The sequence below is a fragment of the Schistocerca nitens genome, chromosome 1 (genome assembly GCF_023898315.1).
Source record: "Schistocerca nitens isolate TAMUIC-IGC-003100 chromosome 1, iqSchNite1.1, whole genome shotgun sequence".
Lineage (NCBI taxonomy): Eukaryota > Metazoa > Arthropoda > Insecta > Orthoptera > Acrididae > Schistocerca > Schistocerca nitens.
The window spans coordinates 124,064,101-124,084,864 of NC_064614.1; the positions used below are offsets into that span (position 1 = coordinate 124,064,101).

Here is a 20,764-nt window from a genome sequence, read left to right on the forward strand (position 1 = left end):
GTTTCGCACTGAACGCATTCTCTTCCATGAGCTGTTGCAACCGCGCCGAAAATTCAAAGAGTTTGACTTTGTCATCGGGTGTCAGGGCTTGTAGCAATTGTAAACGGTAAGGCTTCTGCTTTAGCCTTTTCCGTAAGATTTTCCAAACCGTCGGCTGTGGTACGTTTAGCTCCCTGCTTGCTTTATTCGTCGACTTCCGCGGGCTACGCGTCAAACTTGCCCGCACGCGTTCAACCGTTTCTTCGCTCACTGCAGGCCGACCCGTTGATTTCCCCTTACAGAGGCATCCAGAAGCTTTAAACTGCGCATACCATTGCCGAATGGAGTTAGCAGTTGGTGGATCTTTGTTGAACTTCGTCCTGAAGTGTCGTTGCACTGTTATGACTGACTGATGTGAGTGCGTTTCAAGCACGACATACGCTTTCTCGGCTCTGTCGCCATTTTGTCTCACTGCGCTCTCGAGCGCTCTGGCGACAGAAACCTGAAGTGCGGCTTCAGCCGAACAAAACTTTATGAGTTTTTCTGCGTATCTGTAGTGTGTCGTGACCATATGTCAATTAATGGAGCTACAGTGAATTTATGAAATCGCTTCAATCATTTGTAATAGACCTGTACTATACGAGCATGCATTTGCTCATACTAATAACAACTGTTCTGATACCTAACTGGTTGATGAGCAGGGTTTGTCTAATTGGACTTGCGAGCGTACTTATGAGTAATTTCATTGATTTTCTGTGGGTTATTACAAAGTTAGTGGTACCTTTTCGTAGGGGAGGACAGAGATTTGGATACATCTAGCAAATAACTGAGAACGCGGGTTGCAAGTGCTACTCTGAGGTGAAAAGATTAGCATAGGAAAGGCATTTGTCGTGGGCCGCATAAAACAAGTGTGAGTGATGAGTAAAATAAAAGGAAGCTGGGATGTGGACCGTTTCCGGTAGGTTGTGTACACCTTTATCGGTCGGAAGGAATTGTAGCATTCTTTATCTTTCTTTTATTGCAGGATGTAATTGGTAAGTTCTCCTCCCTGTTTGTGCCATTTCCCTGAGTTGTTGCCATTTTGTATTAATGCTTGCCTCTCTTTTCTTGTTTTATGTAAATTAAAGGTGGATGATGGAGAAAGGAAAAGAAAGGAAAGGGAATATGCCAGCTGCATAACGATTTTATGCGGAATGAGTCGTGACCAGTGGAAATGTGTGCCAGACCAGGGTTCGAAGCCAGGATCTGCTGATTAGTAGGCAGGTGCGGTAACCACTGCGCCATCCGGACAATGTTTTTATCGTACTTGTGCAGACTATTTCGCCACGCTCCCCCTCCGATCCACATCCCCACGTAGCGCCACCTATTCACAGTCCCCATCCACGTCCTCCACGCTCGCTATTTTGAGACTGCTGCAGGAGGTCAAACATAATTGGCATCCGCTCTGAAGGTGGTGGGTTCATTGTCCGAAAGAACAGACACCACACATGCATGTAATTGCCTCGTCTCAATGGGCAATAAGTCCGCCACCAGCAGCGCAGATAAACAATTACGTTCGACCTCCTGCGGGAATCTCAACGTAGCGAGCATGGAAGACATAGATGGGGACAGTGGACAGGTGGGGATGTGAGTCGGCCGAGAGGCCTGCCGAGTTACTGTGCCTAATTGCGATAAACACTGGGTGTGGGTGACGCAGTGGTTAATGCAATTGCCCACTAAGCATATAACCTTACCACTAATATTGTAATTTAGTATGCTGTTACCTCACTAACAGAAATACCTGTCTCTATGTTTTCACGTGCACTATACCCCAACGGAACAAATAGTCCTGTTACTAGGAAAGCCACGTATAATCCTCTTACTAAAATTTAGTTTAGTTTGCAACTAAAGTACATTATGGGAGGATAGTCCTGTTAATAGGAAAAGCTGAGCAAGACACTTACCCATTTTTACAGGATTTGACCGTTTGTTGTGTCTAATGGATAAGTAAATCAGACTGTTCAATTCTTTTCCTAAGATTTTATCCAGCGGTTAAATAGAAACGCAGTATGAATAATATTATACTGAGGATGGACAACTCGGTTCCAAGTTCATTTAGTGGTTCAAAATATGTAATAATTGGTCGCCTGCCTATCCAGGCAATGAAACAGTGAAGTATTTGGAAAAACAGAAGTATTAATTTTGAGTACTTTTTTGCTACTGTTTAAGTTGCTTCTTCAAATAAATATTACTCCACGTAAACAATATTGGTGCAGACACTGGAATTTCTTTTGACCACTACACCCTTATTTATTACGTTTTAAATAGAGAAGAAGCCAAGTAGATAAGGAAGCTAAAAAAAATTTTGGCCAGGGGGATCTATAGGAAAGCATTTTCTATAATAAACAATTTAAATACTAAAATACCTAGGTACTCAAGCATAGACTTTTTATTCTGATCATTTCACTTCAAGAAAACCTCTTTCTTACTGGAATTTACTTTCAAAAACTATTATTCTTTGAACTGACTCTGTATAGTCATTTACCAGGTTCTGGTAACTTAGCTACACTCTGATTGAATGTCACGTAAGCAGACTTTTACTATAACACTTTGCAGTAAGAAAACGCAAAAACAATTTAAATGGTGCTTCTTTGTATTAACTTGGCACTTCAGAAGTCTGTAAAATAGAAAGGAAGGAACCCCATATAGGTGTATGATTAGGATGAAATAACAGGGTGAACCACTTTCTTGAAGTTCAAGAATGATTATTAAAAACACAGTTCAAATTAATGGTTCACACTGTACAAAAGGAAATTTATTACAAAAGTCTTATCAGGTAGCTGTAGGCTTGGGTGTGGCGAACAATCATGACAGCTACACTACCCACAGGCTGCAAGTCTCTTACAATATGGGCTCAGTTTCTCTTCTTGGCGTTGGTCAAATCTACACACAGTAGTCCAACAACTCGCAGGTATGCCGTAAGCCGTTTGCAGTCTCTATCCGAGGAATTTTGTGCGAATTTGCAGGAAAAGGTGTTGCCTCAATCACTGCTGCCTACAGACTGTGTGACTTACTTCCCACGCTTGCTCTAGTTAGCGCGCCAATTGGGCCTTGCCACCTTTTCCACTCCCCAGAGCCACTTTCCGTTTCAAACAAAAGCACACTTGCTATTACATAACACCTATTTCTTATATTGTTACTAAACGTGACCATTTCTTAAATTGTCAAATTTACATCAACTTAAACAATTTATACACACAAAATTTTTAAGTACGAAAGGACATCAGAAAATTATTTAACGTAATAAACAATTTACATAGTATTTTACATGCATTACTCACATACAATTCAAAGAACTTCAATCTCCAGAAAACATAGTACTAATATGCAAAACTTTTAAAACAAAAAAAATTATAAAAAATTTAAATGAACCATAAACAAATATTGTTATAAGCAAGAGATCCCGGGATCGAATACCAGGGCCGCACACATTTTCACTCGTCCCTGCTGATTCCACATAACACGATATTGCAGAACCACTGTTATTCCGAATTACGATGCAAATTTCCTTGAGAAATTTATTTAATAACGTCTGCAGTAGCCGCAGTGCCTGTTCCTTCAGACATGCATGCATGTCGAAAGGAACATCGCATCGTAATTCGAAATGACACGGGCAGTGCAATATCGTATTTATCCGCCGACAACGGGCAGGCGACTTTACAAATAAAACGCCTTCCCTGAACGCGAATATACGTAATGGATGTACGAGTACAGATGGTAGACACGTGGTTGACGCCAAATGGAAGTTTGTGTGTCGCCGTGAGTCGTGGACGGATAGTCCAGTAGTAAGGCGATCGCTCGCGATATGTGGGAAATCTGGTTTCGAGTCATCGTCCGACACAAATTTTCATTCTCGTCATTCCATTATACGGCTTATGGTAGTCCATATTCTATGGCCCCTTGTCTTCCCTTTCCTTTCCCCACCACCGTCACTTTATATACACTCCTGGAAATGGAAAAAAGAACACATTGACACCGGTGTGTCAGACCCACCATACTTGCTCCGGACACTACAAGAGGGCTGTACAAGCAATGATCACACGCACGGCACAGCGGACACACCAGGAACCGTGGTGTTGGCCGTCGAATGGCGCTAGCTGCGCAGCATTTGTGCACCGCCGCCGTCAGTGTCAGCCAGTTTGCCGTGGCATACGGAGCTCCATCGCAGTCTTTAACACTGGTAGCATGCCGCAACAGCATGGACGTGAACCGTATGTGCAGTTGACGGACTTTGAGCGAGGGCGTATAGTGGGCATGCGGGAGGCCGGGTGGACGTACCGCCGAATTGCTCAACACATGGGGCGTGAGGTCTCCACAGTACATCGATGTTGTCGCCAGTGGTCAGTGGTCGGCGGAAGATGCACGTGCCCGTCGACCTGGGACCGGACCGCAGCGACGCACGGATGCACGCCAAGACCGTAGGATCCTACGCAGTGCCGTAGGGGACCGCACCGCCACTTCCCAGCAAATTAGGGACACTGTTGCTCCTGGGGTATCGGCGAGGACCATTCGCAACCGTCTCCATGAAGCTGGGCTACGGTCCCGCACACCGTTAGGTCGTCTTCCGCTCACGCCCCAACATCGTGCAGCCCGCCTCCAGTGGTGTCGCGACAGGCGTGAATGGAGGGACGAATGGAGACGTGTCGTCTTCAGCGATGAGAGTCGCTTCTGCCTTGGTGCCAATGATGGTCGTATGCGTGTTTGGCGCCGTGCAGGTGAGCGCCACAATCAGGACTGCATACGACCGAGGCACACAGGGCCAACACCCGGCATCATGGTGTGGGGAGCGATCTCCTACACTGGCCGTACACCACTGGTGATCGTCGAGGGGACACTGAATAGTGCACGGTACATCCAAACCGTCATCGAACCCATCGTTCTACCATTCCTAGACCGGCAAGGGAACTTGCTGTTCCAACAGGACAATGCACGTCCGCATGTATCCCGTGCCACCCAACGTGCTCTAGAAGGTGTAAGTCAACTACCCTGGCCAGCAAGATCTCCGGATCTGTCCCCCATTGAGCATGTTTGGGACTGGATGAAGCGTCGTCTCACGCGGTCTGCACGTCCAGCACGAACGCTGGTCCAACTGAGGCGCCAGGTGGAAATGGCATGGCAAGCCGTTCCACAGGACTACATCCAGCATCTCTACGATCGTCTCCATGGGAGAATAGCAGCCTGCATTGCTGCGAAAGGTGGATATACACTGTACTAGTGCCGACATTGTGCATGCTCTGTTGCCTGTGTCTATGTGCCTGTGGTTCTGTCAGTGTGATCATGTGATGTATCTGACCCCAGGAATGTGTCGATAAAGTTTCCCCTTCCTGGGACAATGAATTCACGGTGTTCTTATTTCAATTTCCAGGAGTGTACATAGTGACAATTATTGAACTATATGAAATAAAATTGTCATAACTTCTGAACGGTTCGCGTTAGGACGTTCAACCTACACGATTGGCCGCGGGGATGATAGGAATTATTATGCGCATGCTCGTTTGGTTTAGCGAGGAAGCCCACTTTCATTTGGATGGGTTCGTTAATAAGCAAAATTGGCGCATTTGGCAGACTGAGAATCCGCATTTCGCGATCGACAAATCTTTTCCCCCTCAACGGGTGACTGTATGATGTGCAGTGAGCAGTCACGGAATAATCGGTGCAATATTCTTGATGGTACGGTGACTACCGAACGGTACATGAAGATTTGGAAGAAGATTTAATCCCCATTATCCAAAGTGATCCAAATTACGACAAGATGTGGTTCATGCTAGACAGACCTCGACCACATCGAAACTGGAGAGTGTTTGATGTCCTGGAGGAGCACTTAGGGAACAGCTTTCTGGCTCTGGGCTACTCAGAGGCCACTGGCATGGGCCTCGAATGACCGCCATATTCTCCGGATCTGAACACACACGACTCCTTCTTGTGCGGCTATATTAAAGACAAGGAGTACAGCAATAACCAAAAACCATTGTTGAGCTGAAAACAGCCATTTAGGAGATCGTCGACAGCATCAATGTTCCGACACTTCAGCGGGTTATGCAGAATTTCGGTGTCCGTCTGCGCCACATCATCGCCAATGATGGCAGGCGTATCGAACATGTCATAACCTAAAACTGAATATCTTTAGTGACGTTTACATCTTGAATAAAGTGTGTGCACGCCGTAGTTTGTAACCAAATTACGTTTTTTTCATATAGTTCAATAACTGTCACCCTGTAATACATATCACATCTACGGATTCCTCGTGGCTTCCGAAGGAACAGACACTACACAATCACGTAGTTTCCTTATTTGATAAGGCTCTTGAGCCCAGTGAAACACATCATTTCACGGCGACGACTTAGCAATGAAGGGCTTTCTACAGCGCTCGAAAGGCGCCATTGTGTTCTTTTAAGACAATATGCAGATATTTACGGTTGGTTGGTTGGGACCAAACAGCGAGGTCATCGGTCCCATCGGATTGAAGAAGGAAGGAGAAGGATATAGACCGCGGCCTTTCAAAGGAACCATCCCGGCATTTACCCGAACTCGTTTAGGGAAATCACGGAAACATAAATCAGTTTGGCCGGACGCGGGTTTGAACCGTCGTCCTCCAGATTGCGAATCCAGTTTGCTAACTACTGCGCCACCTTGCTCGGTAAATATGGATGTTTACAGTTAAGCTTGCATCGATATATCTGATCGTCTATGCGTGGAGTGCATTGTACCATGATAACGGCATTTACACTACTGGCCATTAAAATTGCTGCACCACGAAAATGACGTGCTACAGACGTGAAATTTAACCGACAGGAAGAAGATGCTGTGATATGCAAATGATTAGCTTTTCAGAGCATTCACACATGGTTGGGGCCGGTGGCGACACCTACAATGTGCTGACATGAGGAAACTTTCCAACCGATTTCTCATACACAAACAGCAGTTGACCGGCGTTGCCTGGTGTAACGTTGTTGTGATGCCTCGTGTAAGGAGGAGAAATGCGTAACATCACATTTCCGACTCTGATAAAGGTCGGATTGTAGCGTATCGCGATTACGGTTTATCTCATACCGACATTGCTGCTGACGTTGGTCGAATCCAGTGAATGTTAGCAGAATATGAGATCGATGGGTTCAGGAGGGTGATACGGAACGCCGTGCTGGATCCCAACGGCCTCGTATGACTAACAGTCGAGATGACTGGCATCTTATCCACATGGTTGTAACGGATCGTGCAGCCACGTCTCGATCCCTGAGTCAACAGATGGGGACGTTTGCAAGACAACAACCATCTGCACGAACAGTTCGACGACGTTTGCAGCAGCATGGATTCTCAGCTCGGAGACCGTGGCTGCCGGTACACTTGACGTTGCATCACAGACAGGAGCGCCTGCGATGGTGTACTCAACGACGAACCTGGGTGCACGAATGGCAAAACGTCATTTTTTCGGATGAATCCAGGTTCTGTTTACAGCGTCATGATGGTCGCATCCGTGTTTGGCGACATCGCGGAGAACGCACATTGGAAGCGTGTATTCGTCATCGCCATACTGGCGTATCACCCGGCGTGATGGTATGGGGTGTCATTGGTTACACGTCTCGGTCACCTCTTGTTCGCATTGACGGCACTTTGAACAGTGGACGTTACATTTCAGATGTGTTACGACTGCCCTTCATTCGATCCCTGCGAAACCCTACATTTCAGCAGGATAATGCACGACCGCATGTTGCAGGTCCTGTACGGGCCTTTCTGGATACAGAAATAGTTCGACTGCTTCTCTGGCCAGCATGTTCTCCAGATCTATCTCCAACTGAAAACGTCTGGTCAATGGTGACCAAGCAACAGGCTCGTCACAATACGCCAGTCACTACTCTTGATGAACTGTGGTATCGTGTTGAAGCTGCATGGGCAGCTGTACCTGTACACGTCATCCAAGCTCTGTTTTACTCAATGCCCAGGCGTATCAAGGCCGTTATTACGGCCAGAGGTGGTTGTTCTGGGTACTGATTTCTCAGTATCAATACACCCAAATTGCGTGAAAGTGTAATCACATGTCAGTTCTAGTATAATATATTTGTCCACTGGATACCCGTTTATCATCTGCATTTCTTCTTGGTGTAGCAATTTTAATGGTTAGTAGTATAAGTGATGCCGAAACTGTCGTCTAAATAAAATAACTTGTGGAAACGTACGGCTGTTTGGCAATCTTCTTTTGATAAATATTATCTTTCGACGAGCTTTATAATACCATTTATTTAGAAAAAAGAAAGAGCTCTTTAGTTATACACGTGTCAGGCTACTCGCCCACAAACAAGTACGACGTAGAAATGTTGAACCGAAACGGGTCCTTTGTTAGAGTAGGCATTGGCGGTGACCAGTACACACGGTCATTTTCGGTCTTGTTTAGTAATCGTATTGCTGCAGTCGAGTGTACGCGTGGGCGTGCGCCTGCACACACACACACACACACAGACACACACACACACACACACAATGCGTACAACAGAATGACGGCTATACAGCGAAAATCGTGGCACAGAGAGAGAGAGAGAGTGAGAGAGAGGGGGGGGGGAGGGGGAGAGAGAGAGAGAGAGAGATAGCTGCTCGTTGTGGGCGCATCGCAGTCCCCCCGACAGCAAACAGCCGAAACAAACAACTGCTGCGCCACGCTTGCACACAGTGTGTGTCACGTGACAGCGAAGCCACGCGGACCCGCGGTCGGGAACGTCACTCATTGAGGCAGTTGCAGTCGGGCGCTTAACGCGATAACGTTTACACCGGAGGCCGCTTTGTCGCGCCGTTGCATTCACACCGCAGCGACCGCCGGCCGAACGCAGCGGGTCCGAACTTGCCATTAAAGGTTCGCGCGTGTCGCTGCACTGCAAACACTGGTAGCTCATTTTAATAATTGTACACATAGTTTTTTTAATAGCATCGCATCGAGTGTTGCGCGATAGATTACAAATTTCCATTAGCGGTTTTTCAGCTTATTCTGGACGCAGGTCACAACTGCTCGCTGCGAAGAGAACGAGTACATCCAGTGTGGCACTGCCTGGCGCTGACCCGAGCCAGACAGTTTTAGAAAAGTAAAACTGTGGCGTGCCTACTGTAAGACCTTCAGTACACACAACATCAGATTATTTGACTTGTCGCTCTAACGAAGTAGGCGAGTGTCAGCAATATGTCTTGTGGTTTTATCGTGCCGTTTGTAGCTTCTGCCGTTAGGTCAGACGATAGAAATGGTACTTGCACGCTTAGAGTAGCAGATTGACGGTGACCAACTTTAAACAGAACTAGATTAATTTTCACACACATTTATTAAAAGAATAACAAGCATAAAAATTACTTAACTTGCTTCTGGATGCTATTTACAATTGACAATCTGAAGTTCCTTTGGTATTGGTATGTTAATCTTATTCTCACATATATCTCTGATACTTGACAAAAGTGTCTATACATTAATCTTCATGGCTATGTAGAGGAATATGGTAATCTTATTAGGCGCAGACTGAAACTTGACTATAGATTGGTACAGACAAATGCAGACTGGTACAGACTGGTGCAGACAAATGCAGACTGACTAATCAGAGGTCTGTACCCACGTTATAATACCTCGCGCATTCATGTATCACCGCGCGAGTGTGATCCGCGAGGAGAAAAGGTTCTACTTTAGCAGCAATCTCATTGGCTGCGTTACATATCAATACGAGGATCAGCGGAAGCAGAATTTGGTCCGTCTCTATGGCAGCGCCATCTCGTAGTGCGGAGATGGACGAGCGCTGCGCATGCGCTGTTGTGCTTAGCGGGGCGCGCTCTAGTGGGAAAGTTGTGTATGCGCTGACTACGCGGAACTATGTACACAACAAAAACACTACGTGAAATTTACACTTAAGCTCTGTACTTGCCTGATTTAGAAGGTCTGTGTCAAAGACATTTCTCTAGCACAGATTCACTTACACTCACATACAAGGTAGGAAAAAAAAAACAATTTTTAACTTATTATCTAAATCCATCTGTCCATGGTTCACATAAACATCGTCATCTTGTGTGCTGACCATTGCTACATTTCGATCGATACGAGAGCAAGTACGTCTTCTGTGAGGTGCGACAAGGCACGGTTGAAAATCTCTGGGCTCAGAAATGAGTTCTACAGTTGCTTGTTCCTGAGAGCACTTGTGAACACTCGGTCGAAGGAAGTATTCGAATGACAGTAAAGTAGTGTAATCAGTTTTACGGTGTCGTGACGAAAGAATGACATAGCACTTATCCTGTGGTTGGGGACACTATCCTGAAAGGCACAAGAATCTGCTACGATCAATGGCATGAGGATGCAGAAGGCAGTAGAAAATACTGCATTAACGACAAATAGTGTATATCCACAAGACATTTGGTGTGTAATTGAAAGAGTGTCATCAAGATATCTCCATTGGCTAAATATTCCAGACTATTCCCCATTCGGATCTCCAGGAGGGGACTGATAATGGGGAGCTGACCATGAGGAAAAGACTGAATAACCAATGAAAGGGTAACGTTCTACGAGTCGGGGCGTGGTGGAATGTCTGAAGTTTGATCGTGGTAGGGAAGCTAGAAAATCTGAAAATGGAAATACAAAGGTTGGTTGGTTGGTTTTGGGGAAGGAGACCAGACAGCGAGGTCATCGGTCTCTTCGGATTAGGGAAGGACGGGGAAGGAAGTCGGCCGTGCCCTTGGAAAGGAACCATCCCGGCATTTGCCTGGAGCGATTAGGGAAATCACGGAAAACCTAAATCAGGAAATACAAAGGCTCAATCTAGATACAATTGGGGTGAGTGAAGTGAAATGGTAAGGACACAACGATTCCTGGTCAGATGAGTGTAGGATAATATCAGCAGCAGAGAGGAAATGGTATAACGAAGTTGAATTCGTTATGAATAGGAAGGCAACAGGGAGTGAGTTACTGTGAACAGTTTAGTGATAGTGTTGTTCTTATTAGAATCGACAGCAAAGCAACACAGACAACAGTAGTTTAAGTATACATGTCACCGCCGCACGCAAAAGACGAAGAGACAGAGTATATGAGGAAACTTAAAGGAGAATTCACTACTGAAACGGAGATGAAAACCTAACAGTCATGGGGGACTGGAACGCGGTTGTTGGGGGAGTAGTAGAAGAAAGAGGTACACGAGAATACTGGCTTGGCAGTAGCAATGAGAGATGAGAAGGAATAATTGGGTTCTGCAATAAAATTAAGCTAGTAATAGGGAATACTCTGCTCAGGAATCACAAGAGGAGGAGGTATACTTGGAAAAGACCGGGAAATACAGAAAGATATCAAATTACGTCATTGTCAGCCAGAGATTCCCAAACCAGATATTGGATTGTAAGGTGTACCCAGGAACAGATATATATTCAGATCGCAATGCAGTAATGATGACCAGTAGACTGAAGTTAAAGAGACTAGTCAGGAAGAATCACTACACAATGTAGTACTAAGGATGAAGAGAGATGCTTGAAGTTCTCCGAGGCTATAGATAATGTGATAATGAATAGCTCAGCAGCCAGTTCAGTTGAAGAGAAACGGGCATCTGCAAAGAGGGTAAACATAAATGTTAGAAAGAAAACAGCTAAGAAACCATGAATAACGGAAGAAACACACAATTGATCAACGAAACAAGGAAGTACAAATATGTTCGGGGAAATCGAGGAATACAGAAATAAAAGCCACTTAGGAACGGAGTAAATAGGAAGTACTGGGAACCTGAGACGAAATGGCTGCATAAAAATGTGAAGAAATCGGAAAAGAAATGATTGTCGAAAGGACTGACTCAGCATACAGAAAAGTCAAAACAATCTTCGGTGAAATTAAAAGCAAGAGTGGCAACATTAAGAGTGCAACGGTAAGTCCACAGATAAATGCAGAGGAGAGCGCGGACAGGTGGAAACAGTACACTGAATGTCTCTATGAGCGGGAAGATCTGTCTGATGAAGTGATAAAAGAAGAAACAGGAGTCGATTTAGAAGAGAAAGAGGATCCAGTATTAGAATCAGAATGTAAAGGAGGTTTGGACGACCTTAGTTCAAATAAGACAAGGGGTAGGTAACAGTGCATTACTATTTCTAAAATCTTTGGGGGAATTGGTGATAAAACGACTGCACGCTTTGGTGCGCAGAATGTACGAGACTGGCAATATACTATCAGACGTTCGGTAAATCTTGATCCACACATTTTCGAAGATTGCAAGAGCCGAAATTGCGGGAATTATCTCACAATCAGCTTAACAGCTCATGCGTCAAAGTGGTTGAAGAGAATGATATACAGAAGAATGTAAAAGAGAATAGAGGATTTGTAACATGACGATCAGTTTGGCCCTAGGAAAGGTAAAGGCACCAGAGAGTCACTTATGATGTTGCCACTGGTAATGGAACCAACACCGAAGCCGGCCGTTGTGGCCGAGCGGTTCTAGGCGCTGCAGTCTGGAACCGCGCGACCGCTACGGTCGCAGGTTCGAATCCTGCCTCGGGCATGGATGTGTGTGGTGTCCTTAGGTTAGTTAGGTTTAAGTAGTTCTAAGTTATAGGGGACTGATGACCTCAGATGTTAAGTCCCATAGTGGTTCAAATGGTTCAAATGGCTCTGAGCACTATGGGACTCAACTGCTGAGGTCATTAGTCCCCTAGAACTTAGAACTAGTTAAACCTAACTAACCTAAGGACATCACAAACATCCATGCCCGAGGCAGGATTCGAACCTGCGACCGTAGCGGTCTTGCGGTTCCAGACTGCAGCGCCTTTAACCGCACGGCCACTTCGGCCGGCCTAAGTCCCATAGTGCTCAGAGCCATTTGAACCAACACTGAATAAAAATAAGGGCACGTTCATAGGCTTTGTAGACCCAGAAAAAGCATTCGACAGTGACGCAAGATGTTCGAAATTTTGCGAAAAGTAGCGGGAAGCTATTGGTAAAGAAGAGTGATATACAACACATACAAGAACCAAGAGAGGACAGTAAGATAGGAAGACCAAGAACGAGGTACTCGGATTAAAAAGGCTGTAAAACAAAGATGTATTCTTTCGCCTCCATTATTCAACCTATACATTGATGAAACAATAACGGAAATAAAATAAAGTTTCAAGAGTGGAGTTAAAATTCAGGTTGAAGGATATCAGTGACAAGGTTCGCTAATGACATTCCTATCCTGAGTGAAAGTGAAGAAAAATTACAGGATGTGCTGAATGAAATGAACAGACTAATGAGTACAGAATATGGATTGAGAGTAAATATTAAAAAAGACGAAAGTAACGAGAAGTAGCAGAGACGACATTAACGAGAAAGTTAATATCAGAATTGGTGATTACGAAATAGATGAAGTCAGGGAATTGTACTACCTAGGCAGACAGAGCAGGAAGGGCATAAAAAGCAGACTAGTACTGGCGGAAAGGGCAATCCTGGCCAAGAGAAGTGTACTAGTATCAGACATAGATTTTAATTTGAGGAAGAAATTTCTGAGAATGTACGTTTGGAGCACAGCGGTAGTGAAACACACTGTCGAAAAACAGAAAGAGAAGAGAATCGAGGCATTTGAGGTGTATTGCTACAGAACAGTGTTGAAAATTAGGTGGACTGATAAGGCAAGGAATGAGGAGGTTCTCTGGAGAATTGGCGAGGAATTGACTATGGGAAAAACAGTGAGAAGAGGAAGGCACACGACAGTAGAACGCATGTTAAAACATTGGGGGATAACTTACAGGATATTAGAGGGAACTGCAGAAGTTAAAAAGTGTAGAGGAAGACAGAGGTTCGAATACATCCAGCAAATAATTGGGGACGTAGATTGAAATTGCTGCTACGGAGTGCCGAGAGGGGACACCTCTGCATCAAGTCAGGATAGCTGTCGGCAATCTGTGAAGTGTCTTTAACACTATTAAAACATTATTCGAGTTCAGTGCTTTATTCACAATGTATACAAGTCGTCATTCTCATTCAACCATTCTCATTCTCATCCAGTCACCTCAGCAGTTGTACACCCAGGGGAAGATGATAAGGACCCAGGCGCCATGGCACGTTGCTGGCTGCCTGGAGTGGCCATTACTCAGCATGAAGCGAGTGTCCTCAGTCCATATCCGAATTCTGTGATGACCCTTGATAATACATTCGCAGTATGCCTGGTGTAAGAAGTTGTGTGGTCGGTTGATCTCCTCCCTGCACTTGGTAGTTTTCAGCAGCCAGAGGTGCCTGAGTGTTGAACGATCGTATTGCGTGTTTCTTTGTTGCAATTCAGTGCTGACGATATGATGTTGTCAGAAGACAGTCAGTTGCTCCATAAGTAGATTGAAGATGGTGAGCACCATGACGATGTCAGGTAAAGACTATCATCTTGAATATGTCTTTGGCTTGAATAAAATGTCCTCGGGTTTCCAACCGCGTCAATTGCTTAAAACTACACGAGCTTTCGGCGAAGCACTCCTTGGCCATTGTCAAGTTGTATGAATGCCAGTGGGTTGTTGGTGCGCCCTTATATACGCTAGCTGCCGGCTGTGACGTCACTGGTGCCCGTGACATTGCCATATATGGGCATGTTTTCAGTCGGCGTTCGATGTGCCCTCTTCAAACGCGCGATCGCTAAATCCCACGCAGCGCTGAGCTGCAAGCCACCATCTCTATTCAGGGTGTTTGCGGTAATTTTTATTTCAATAGCTTCCTTTATTAAACTGTCCCAGAAGCCGTTAGTGCTAGCCAAGACAGAGGTATTGTCAAATTTTATGTGGCGACCGTTTTCTAACGCATGCTCAGCTAACGCAGATTTCTCTGGATAGCGTAGGCGATAATACTTCTCATGTTCTTTCCTGCGTTGTTCCACAGTGGGCACTGTTTGTCCGACAGTTTAATAAAGGAAGCTATTGAAATAAAAATTACCTCAAACACCCTGAACAGGGACGGTGGCTTGCAGCGATCGCGCGGTTGAAGAGAGCACATTGAACGCCGACTCAAAACATGCCCATATATGGCAATGTCACTTGAACCAGTGATGTCACAGCCGCCAGCTAGCGTATATAAGGGCGCACCAACAGCCACTGGCAGTCATACCACTTGACAATGGCCAAGGAGTGCTTGGCCGAAGCTCGTGTAGTTTGAAGCAATTGAAGCGGTTGGAAACCCAAGAACATTTTATTCAATGTTATCGCCGCGAGACTCTGCAATCATACATATCTTTGGCTTATTCATAGAGTGTGCTGGACCACCTAGGACATATATTCACTACAGTATCGTAGTCATGGTATTGAGTGGTATTATTGTGCATGCCATTAATCCGAATTATCAACTCTTCTCGAGAGATTGAGATCTGGGATATTTAAAGGGAGCTGGCATGAGGCTATGATGAAGATCTTCAGTTCATAATGACCACTTTTGTCCTCCTCATTCTACTACATTGACTTGACAGGCTGTTAACTGCTGTGTCAGTTCCTTGCTATGTGCTCTTGTGAAAGAGAGTGAGTTTCTTGCAGCATGTTCTACTAGCTAACACAATATGCTTGTCTTGCATCCTTTAGTTTTTCTCGCAGTCTTCTTGCTGATAAATGTGTATCCCCACTCAACAGACAGTGTAGTAATGTGTCGATGACCTGATCCACCTGCGGAATACTGCCTCCTTCTTGCTTCTGCCTATGGCCTGACTTGAGTTTGCCTGAGCGAAGGTGAATGAGTTTCAATAATTTTTTTCTAATTCTTATCTGTGACTATTCTGTGACATAACACAGCTCTGAAATGAAAAGGCTGGCAAATGAGAGGAATTTGTGGCAGGCCACATCAAACTAGTCAGAAGGTTGAAGGCTTCAAGAAAGTCATGTGTATGTGCTGCCACTACTAGCTGATCTACCCACTTTAGGAAGCAGGACTGAAGCAGTTGCTGCAACAATTATTCCAGACACAGTGATCAAGGTTTGAGAAGAACTCACCTCTCGACTCAATGTGTGCTGTGTGACAAACGGCGCTCACATTGAACACTTGTAAGAAAAATTTTTGGAGTTGTGTAACCAATGACACTCCATGCCATCACGCCGGATGATACGCCAGTATGGCGATGACGAATACACGCTTCCAATGGCGTTCTCGGCGATGTCGCCAAACACGGATGCGACCATCATGATGCTGTAAACAGAACCTGGATTCATCCGAAAAAATGACGTTTTGTCATTCGTGCACCCAGGTTCGTCGTTGAGTACACCATCTCAGGCGCTCCTGTCTGTGATGCAGCGTCAAGGGTAACCGAAGCCGTGGACTCCGAGCTGATAGTCCGTGCTGCTGCAAACGTCGTCGAACTGTTCGTGCAGATGGTTGATGTCTTGCAACCGGCCCCATCTGTTGACACAGGGATCGAGACGTGGCTACACGGTCCTTTACAGCCATGCGAGTAAGATGCCTGTCATCTCGGCTGCTAGTGATACGGGGCCGTTGGGATCCAGCACGGCGTTCCATATTACCCTTCTGAACCCACCGATTCCTTATTCTGCTAACAGTCATAGGACCTCGACCAACGCGAGCAGCAATGTCGCGATACGATAAGCCGCAATCGCGATAGGCTACAATCTGACCTTTATCAGAATCGGAAACGTGATGGTACGCATTTCTCCTCCTTACACGAGGCATCACAACAACGTTACACCAGGCAACGCCGGTCAACTGCTGTTTGTGTATGAGAAATCGGTTGGAAACTTTCCCCATGTGAGCACGTTGTAGGTGTCGCCACCGGCGCCAACCTTGTGTGAATGCTCTGAAAAGCTAATCATTTGCATATCACAGCATCTTCTTCCTGTCGATTAAATTTCGCGTCTGTAGCTCGTCATCTTCGTGCTGTAGCAATTTTAATGGACAATAGTGTATGTTTATATCAATTCCTGTTTATTTTTGGTCTGAAGATGATCTTATGAAAAGATCGAAACTGGTCACTACATTAAAAAAAGTTATGCGATCAAGACTGCTACCAGTTTATTTAAAATACAACAAAACCTTAAAAATTAAGTATTCATTTTGGAACATCCAGTATAGTAGACGCGGACCTATTGCCTGTGGAGAGTATGTGGAATGTTGTGTAAATGTTGGCAACAGTGCCTGTCGCCACTGCTGCCTGTGGGTTACCAAGCTGCCTGTGGAGAGTATGTGGAATTTTGTGTAATTGTTGGCAACAGTGACTGTCGCCACTGCTGCCTGTGGGTCACAGAGCTGCCTGTGGAGAGTATGTGGAATGTTGTGTAATTGTTGGCAACAGTGCCTGTCGCCACTGCTGTCTGTGGGTCACGGAGCTGCTCTGTTGGAAGACGAAGACTCACCAGTGCGCCTCTCGGGGTCCCTGAGCGTGATCTCCTCTATGAGGACGGGCGGACTGCGGCCCTTCGCGTTGACGGCGAAGACGGTCAGCCAGAAGGGCTGGTCAGGCTGCAGCCCCGCCAGGGCGAAGCGCGGCGCCGTCGCGGCCGTCAGGTTGAGGCGGGCGCCCCGCGCAGAGTGCAGCACCAGCACGAAGTGCTGCGCCAGCCCGCCGTCGAAGCCCGCCTGGCACACCACCTCCACCGACGACGACGTCTGGTTCCACAGCGAGCAGTTGCGCACCGGGAACGGCCGTCCTGCAGGTGGTACAGGGCGCGAGGCACATTCAGACATCCTCATTACTGTTATTATGAACTTTGAACATAGCAGCTAAGGTTCAATGACCGTATCAGAATTATATTAGAACAAATAAGCCCTCGGTCACAAATATTAAGTCAAAATTGACCAGGTTTCGACGCTGCTATAGTTCAATCTTGGCGGCTCGCGCATGCCCTCCCAGACGCGGGAGATTGCTGCGTTGCCAGTTGCAAACGACGCACGCGCCAAGAGAAGCAGCGCCATAGTATAGTATAGTTCGAGAACTTACACTTAGGGGGGAGCGCGCAGTTTATGAAGTAAAGCCGCCATGGCCGCGTTAACCCTTTCGCTGCTACAGAGACGTGCTCCCGGCATTCCGCGCTGTGCGCGATTTTGTCGTCACTGCACTGTTCGCCTGTGCAGACACATTGTGTTCCGACTGCTTTGACACACTTATCATTCGATTTCACAAAAACTATTTGGCCCAAAAATTTGATTTTTACACATCTTCTTGACTGCTGCGTTCCCCCCATAAATGACTTAATTTTGTTTCGATGTTCAACGCAGTTACTGTGCAGCATTAAATGTAGTAACCCATTGCACGAAAAATGCACAGTGTATACTTTCCGTATGGTCGATTTTAGTTGCCACTACATATTTCAAAAAATTACATTCAAACGAATAAAATTCATGAAGTAAGAAACTTCGAAATTATTTTTAAATAAAGAAAATATTAAGCATCGAATATGGTTTGAACCCAGAGCCTTTGACTTTGAATCCAAACACCTTAACCATTACACTACCGGAGCTTGTCATTCAATTGATTTCCTGGAGGAGTTTAAAGAATCACGCAAAATACCGACAAACACTGTTGGTATGACTATGAATTACTCACGTTTCGTCGAAGTACAATAGGAAATAAACGATTACCGCTGTTCTTTACTGCGAAAAAGCGGTTATTGAGAATGAATTTCCTTGCTATCGCTAGAATTAGGAGGCTTATTGCTTGTTTGGTTTAATTAATAGAATATGAAGCAATTGGTATAAAGAAAGCTTTTTCCAAACTTTCTTTTATAGAAAGTCTGCTATCAAGACATTGCTTTTGCTCAATTACTTTATTTATGACTGAACGTTTTTAAAACTGAAGGCACTCGTCCATGCTCTGCACTGCAGTCGAGCTCTGGCAACGTCGTTCTCTGTTCATTGGCTGACTGTGTTTTGTGACGTCAGATGCGCAGAACGAACCTAAATTCGGCCGCCGTCGTAAATGACACGCACTTTAGGGGCGCCGTCTTCAGAATTAAACTAACTGTTCTAAAACATAATAACTATATAAGACATTGATAAACTAAAGTGTGTACTGATTGGAAAGAGATGCAGTAATTACAAGTCACATTCTCAAAAAAATCTTAGCCAGAAAGGCGACGTCATGAAAAGTTGTAAATGAGATAAGATGGCGAGCCGCTAAGAGCTGCTCGTACCTGAGTGAACACGGGTTGCAACAAAACTGAGGTGCCCACGTTAGAAAGTGTGGGCAAGTAAACATGGTATTGCTACGAGCGCCATCTAGTAGCAGCAGAAACAACTAGGCTACTGTACATTCAGAATTAGACACATGAAACTGTAATGAAGTTGATTCAGGCATAACGTAAGCACTAATAATAATAAGATGAAGTTACATGTTTATCTGCTTTAAACGTAAAAAAAAAGTCAGTTATGACATACAAGAAAATAGCAAAGACGTAACAGGAAAATAACATTTCGGCAAACTGCATGAGGAAATATGAATCAAACATCAAGCAACAGCTGTATACAGTCGAAAAAAATTTTATTTCGCAGCTGCAGCTGTTCGTTGAGAATGACGCCATCATCTAACCTACGCCCCTTCTTTTTGGTATGCAGAATGGCCTATCTTAGGACATAGGTTAAGGAATGGTAAACCTACGTTTGAAGCATTTGTAGACTTAGAGAAAGCCTTTGTCAGTGTTGACTGGAATATTTTCTTTGAAATTTTGAAGGGAGAAAAAAGCTATTTACAACTTGCATAGAAACCAGAGGGCAGTTATAAGAATCGAGTGGCAAGAAACGGAAGCAGTAGTTGAGAAGGGAGTGAAATAGCGTTGTAGCTTATCTCTGACGCTATTCAGTCTCTACACTGAGCAAGCAGCAAGGGAAACAAAAGAGAAATTTAGAGAAGGACTTCAAGTTCAGGAAAAAGAAATAAAACCTTTGAGGTTCGCCAATGACACCGTAATTCTGTAAGCGACAGCAAAGAACTTGGAAGAGCAGTTGAACAGAATGGACAGTGTCTTCAAAAGAGGATATAAGATAAACACCAACAAAAGCAAAACAAGGATAAGGAATGTAGTCGAATTAAATCAGGTAATGCAGAGGGAATTATATTAGGAAACGAGACACTTAAAGCAGTAGATGAATTTTGCTATTTGAGCTGCAAAATAACCAATGATGGCTAAAGTAGAGGGTGTATAAAATGCAGACTGGCTATGACAAGAAAAGCATTTCTGAAGAAGAGAAATTTTTTTACATCAAATATAGTTGTTAGTGTCAGGAAGACTTTTCTAAAGTATTTACAGGGGGATGTAGCTATGAATGGAAGTGAAAGTTGGATGATAAATTATTTAGACAAGAAGAGAGTAGAGGCTTTAGAAATGTGATGCTACAGAAGAATGTGGAAGGTTAGATTGGCATATCACGTACCTGATGATTAGGTATTGAGCAGAATTGGGGAGAAAAGAAATTTGTGGCGCAATCTGACTAGAAGAAGGGATTAGTTGACAGGACATTTTCCGAGACGAGGGATAATCAATTTAGTTCTGGACGAACGTATGGAGGGTCAAAATCATAGAGGGACATCAAGAGATGAATACAGTAATCAGATTCGAAAGTATGTAGATTGCAATAGTTATGTGGCGATGAATAGTTGTGCACAGGATAGAGTAACTTGGAGAGCTGCATCAAACAAGTCTTTGCACTGGAAACCACAACACCAACAATTTCAACAACACTTTTACTCTTTCTATCAAACAGCAACGAGAGGTACATTACGAAACTTAGATATTGCTTGCAACGGATCAGCTTATTTATTTTGGGGAGAAATCGATATTTGTATACCACAGGGATCAATTTCAGGACCCTGTTTATGCTTGT

General features: G+C 44.8%; 1 protein-coding gene across 1 annotated transcript in view; it reads right to left on the minus strand.

The window, feature by feature from the left end:
- Positions 1-20,764, minus strand: part of LOC126203939 (nephrin-like) — a 183,151-nt gene that overhangs the window by 31,743 nt on the left and 130,644 nt on the right. Inside the window, exon 10 of the mRNA XM_049938675.1 lies at positions 17,302-17,595. Coding sequence (XP_049794632.1) covers positions 17,302-17,595 — 294 coding nt within the window. The remainder of the gene's footprint in view (positions 1-17,301; positions 17,596-20,764) is intronic.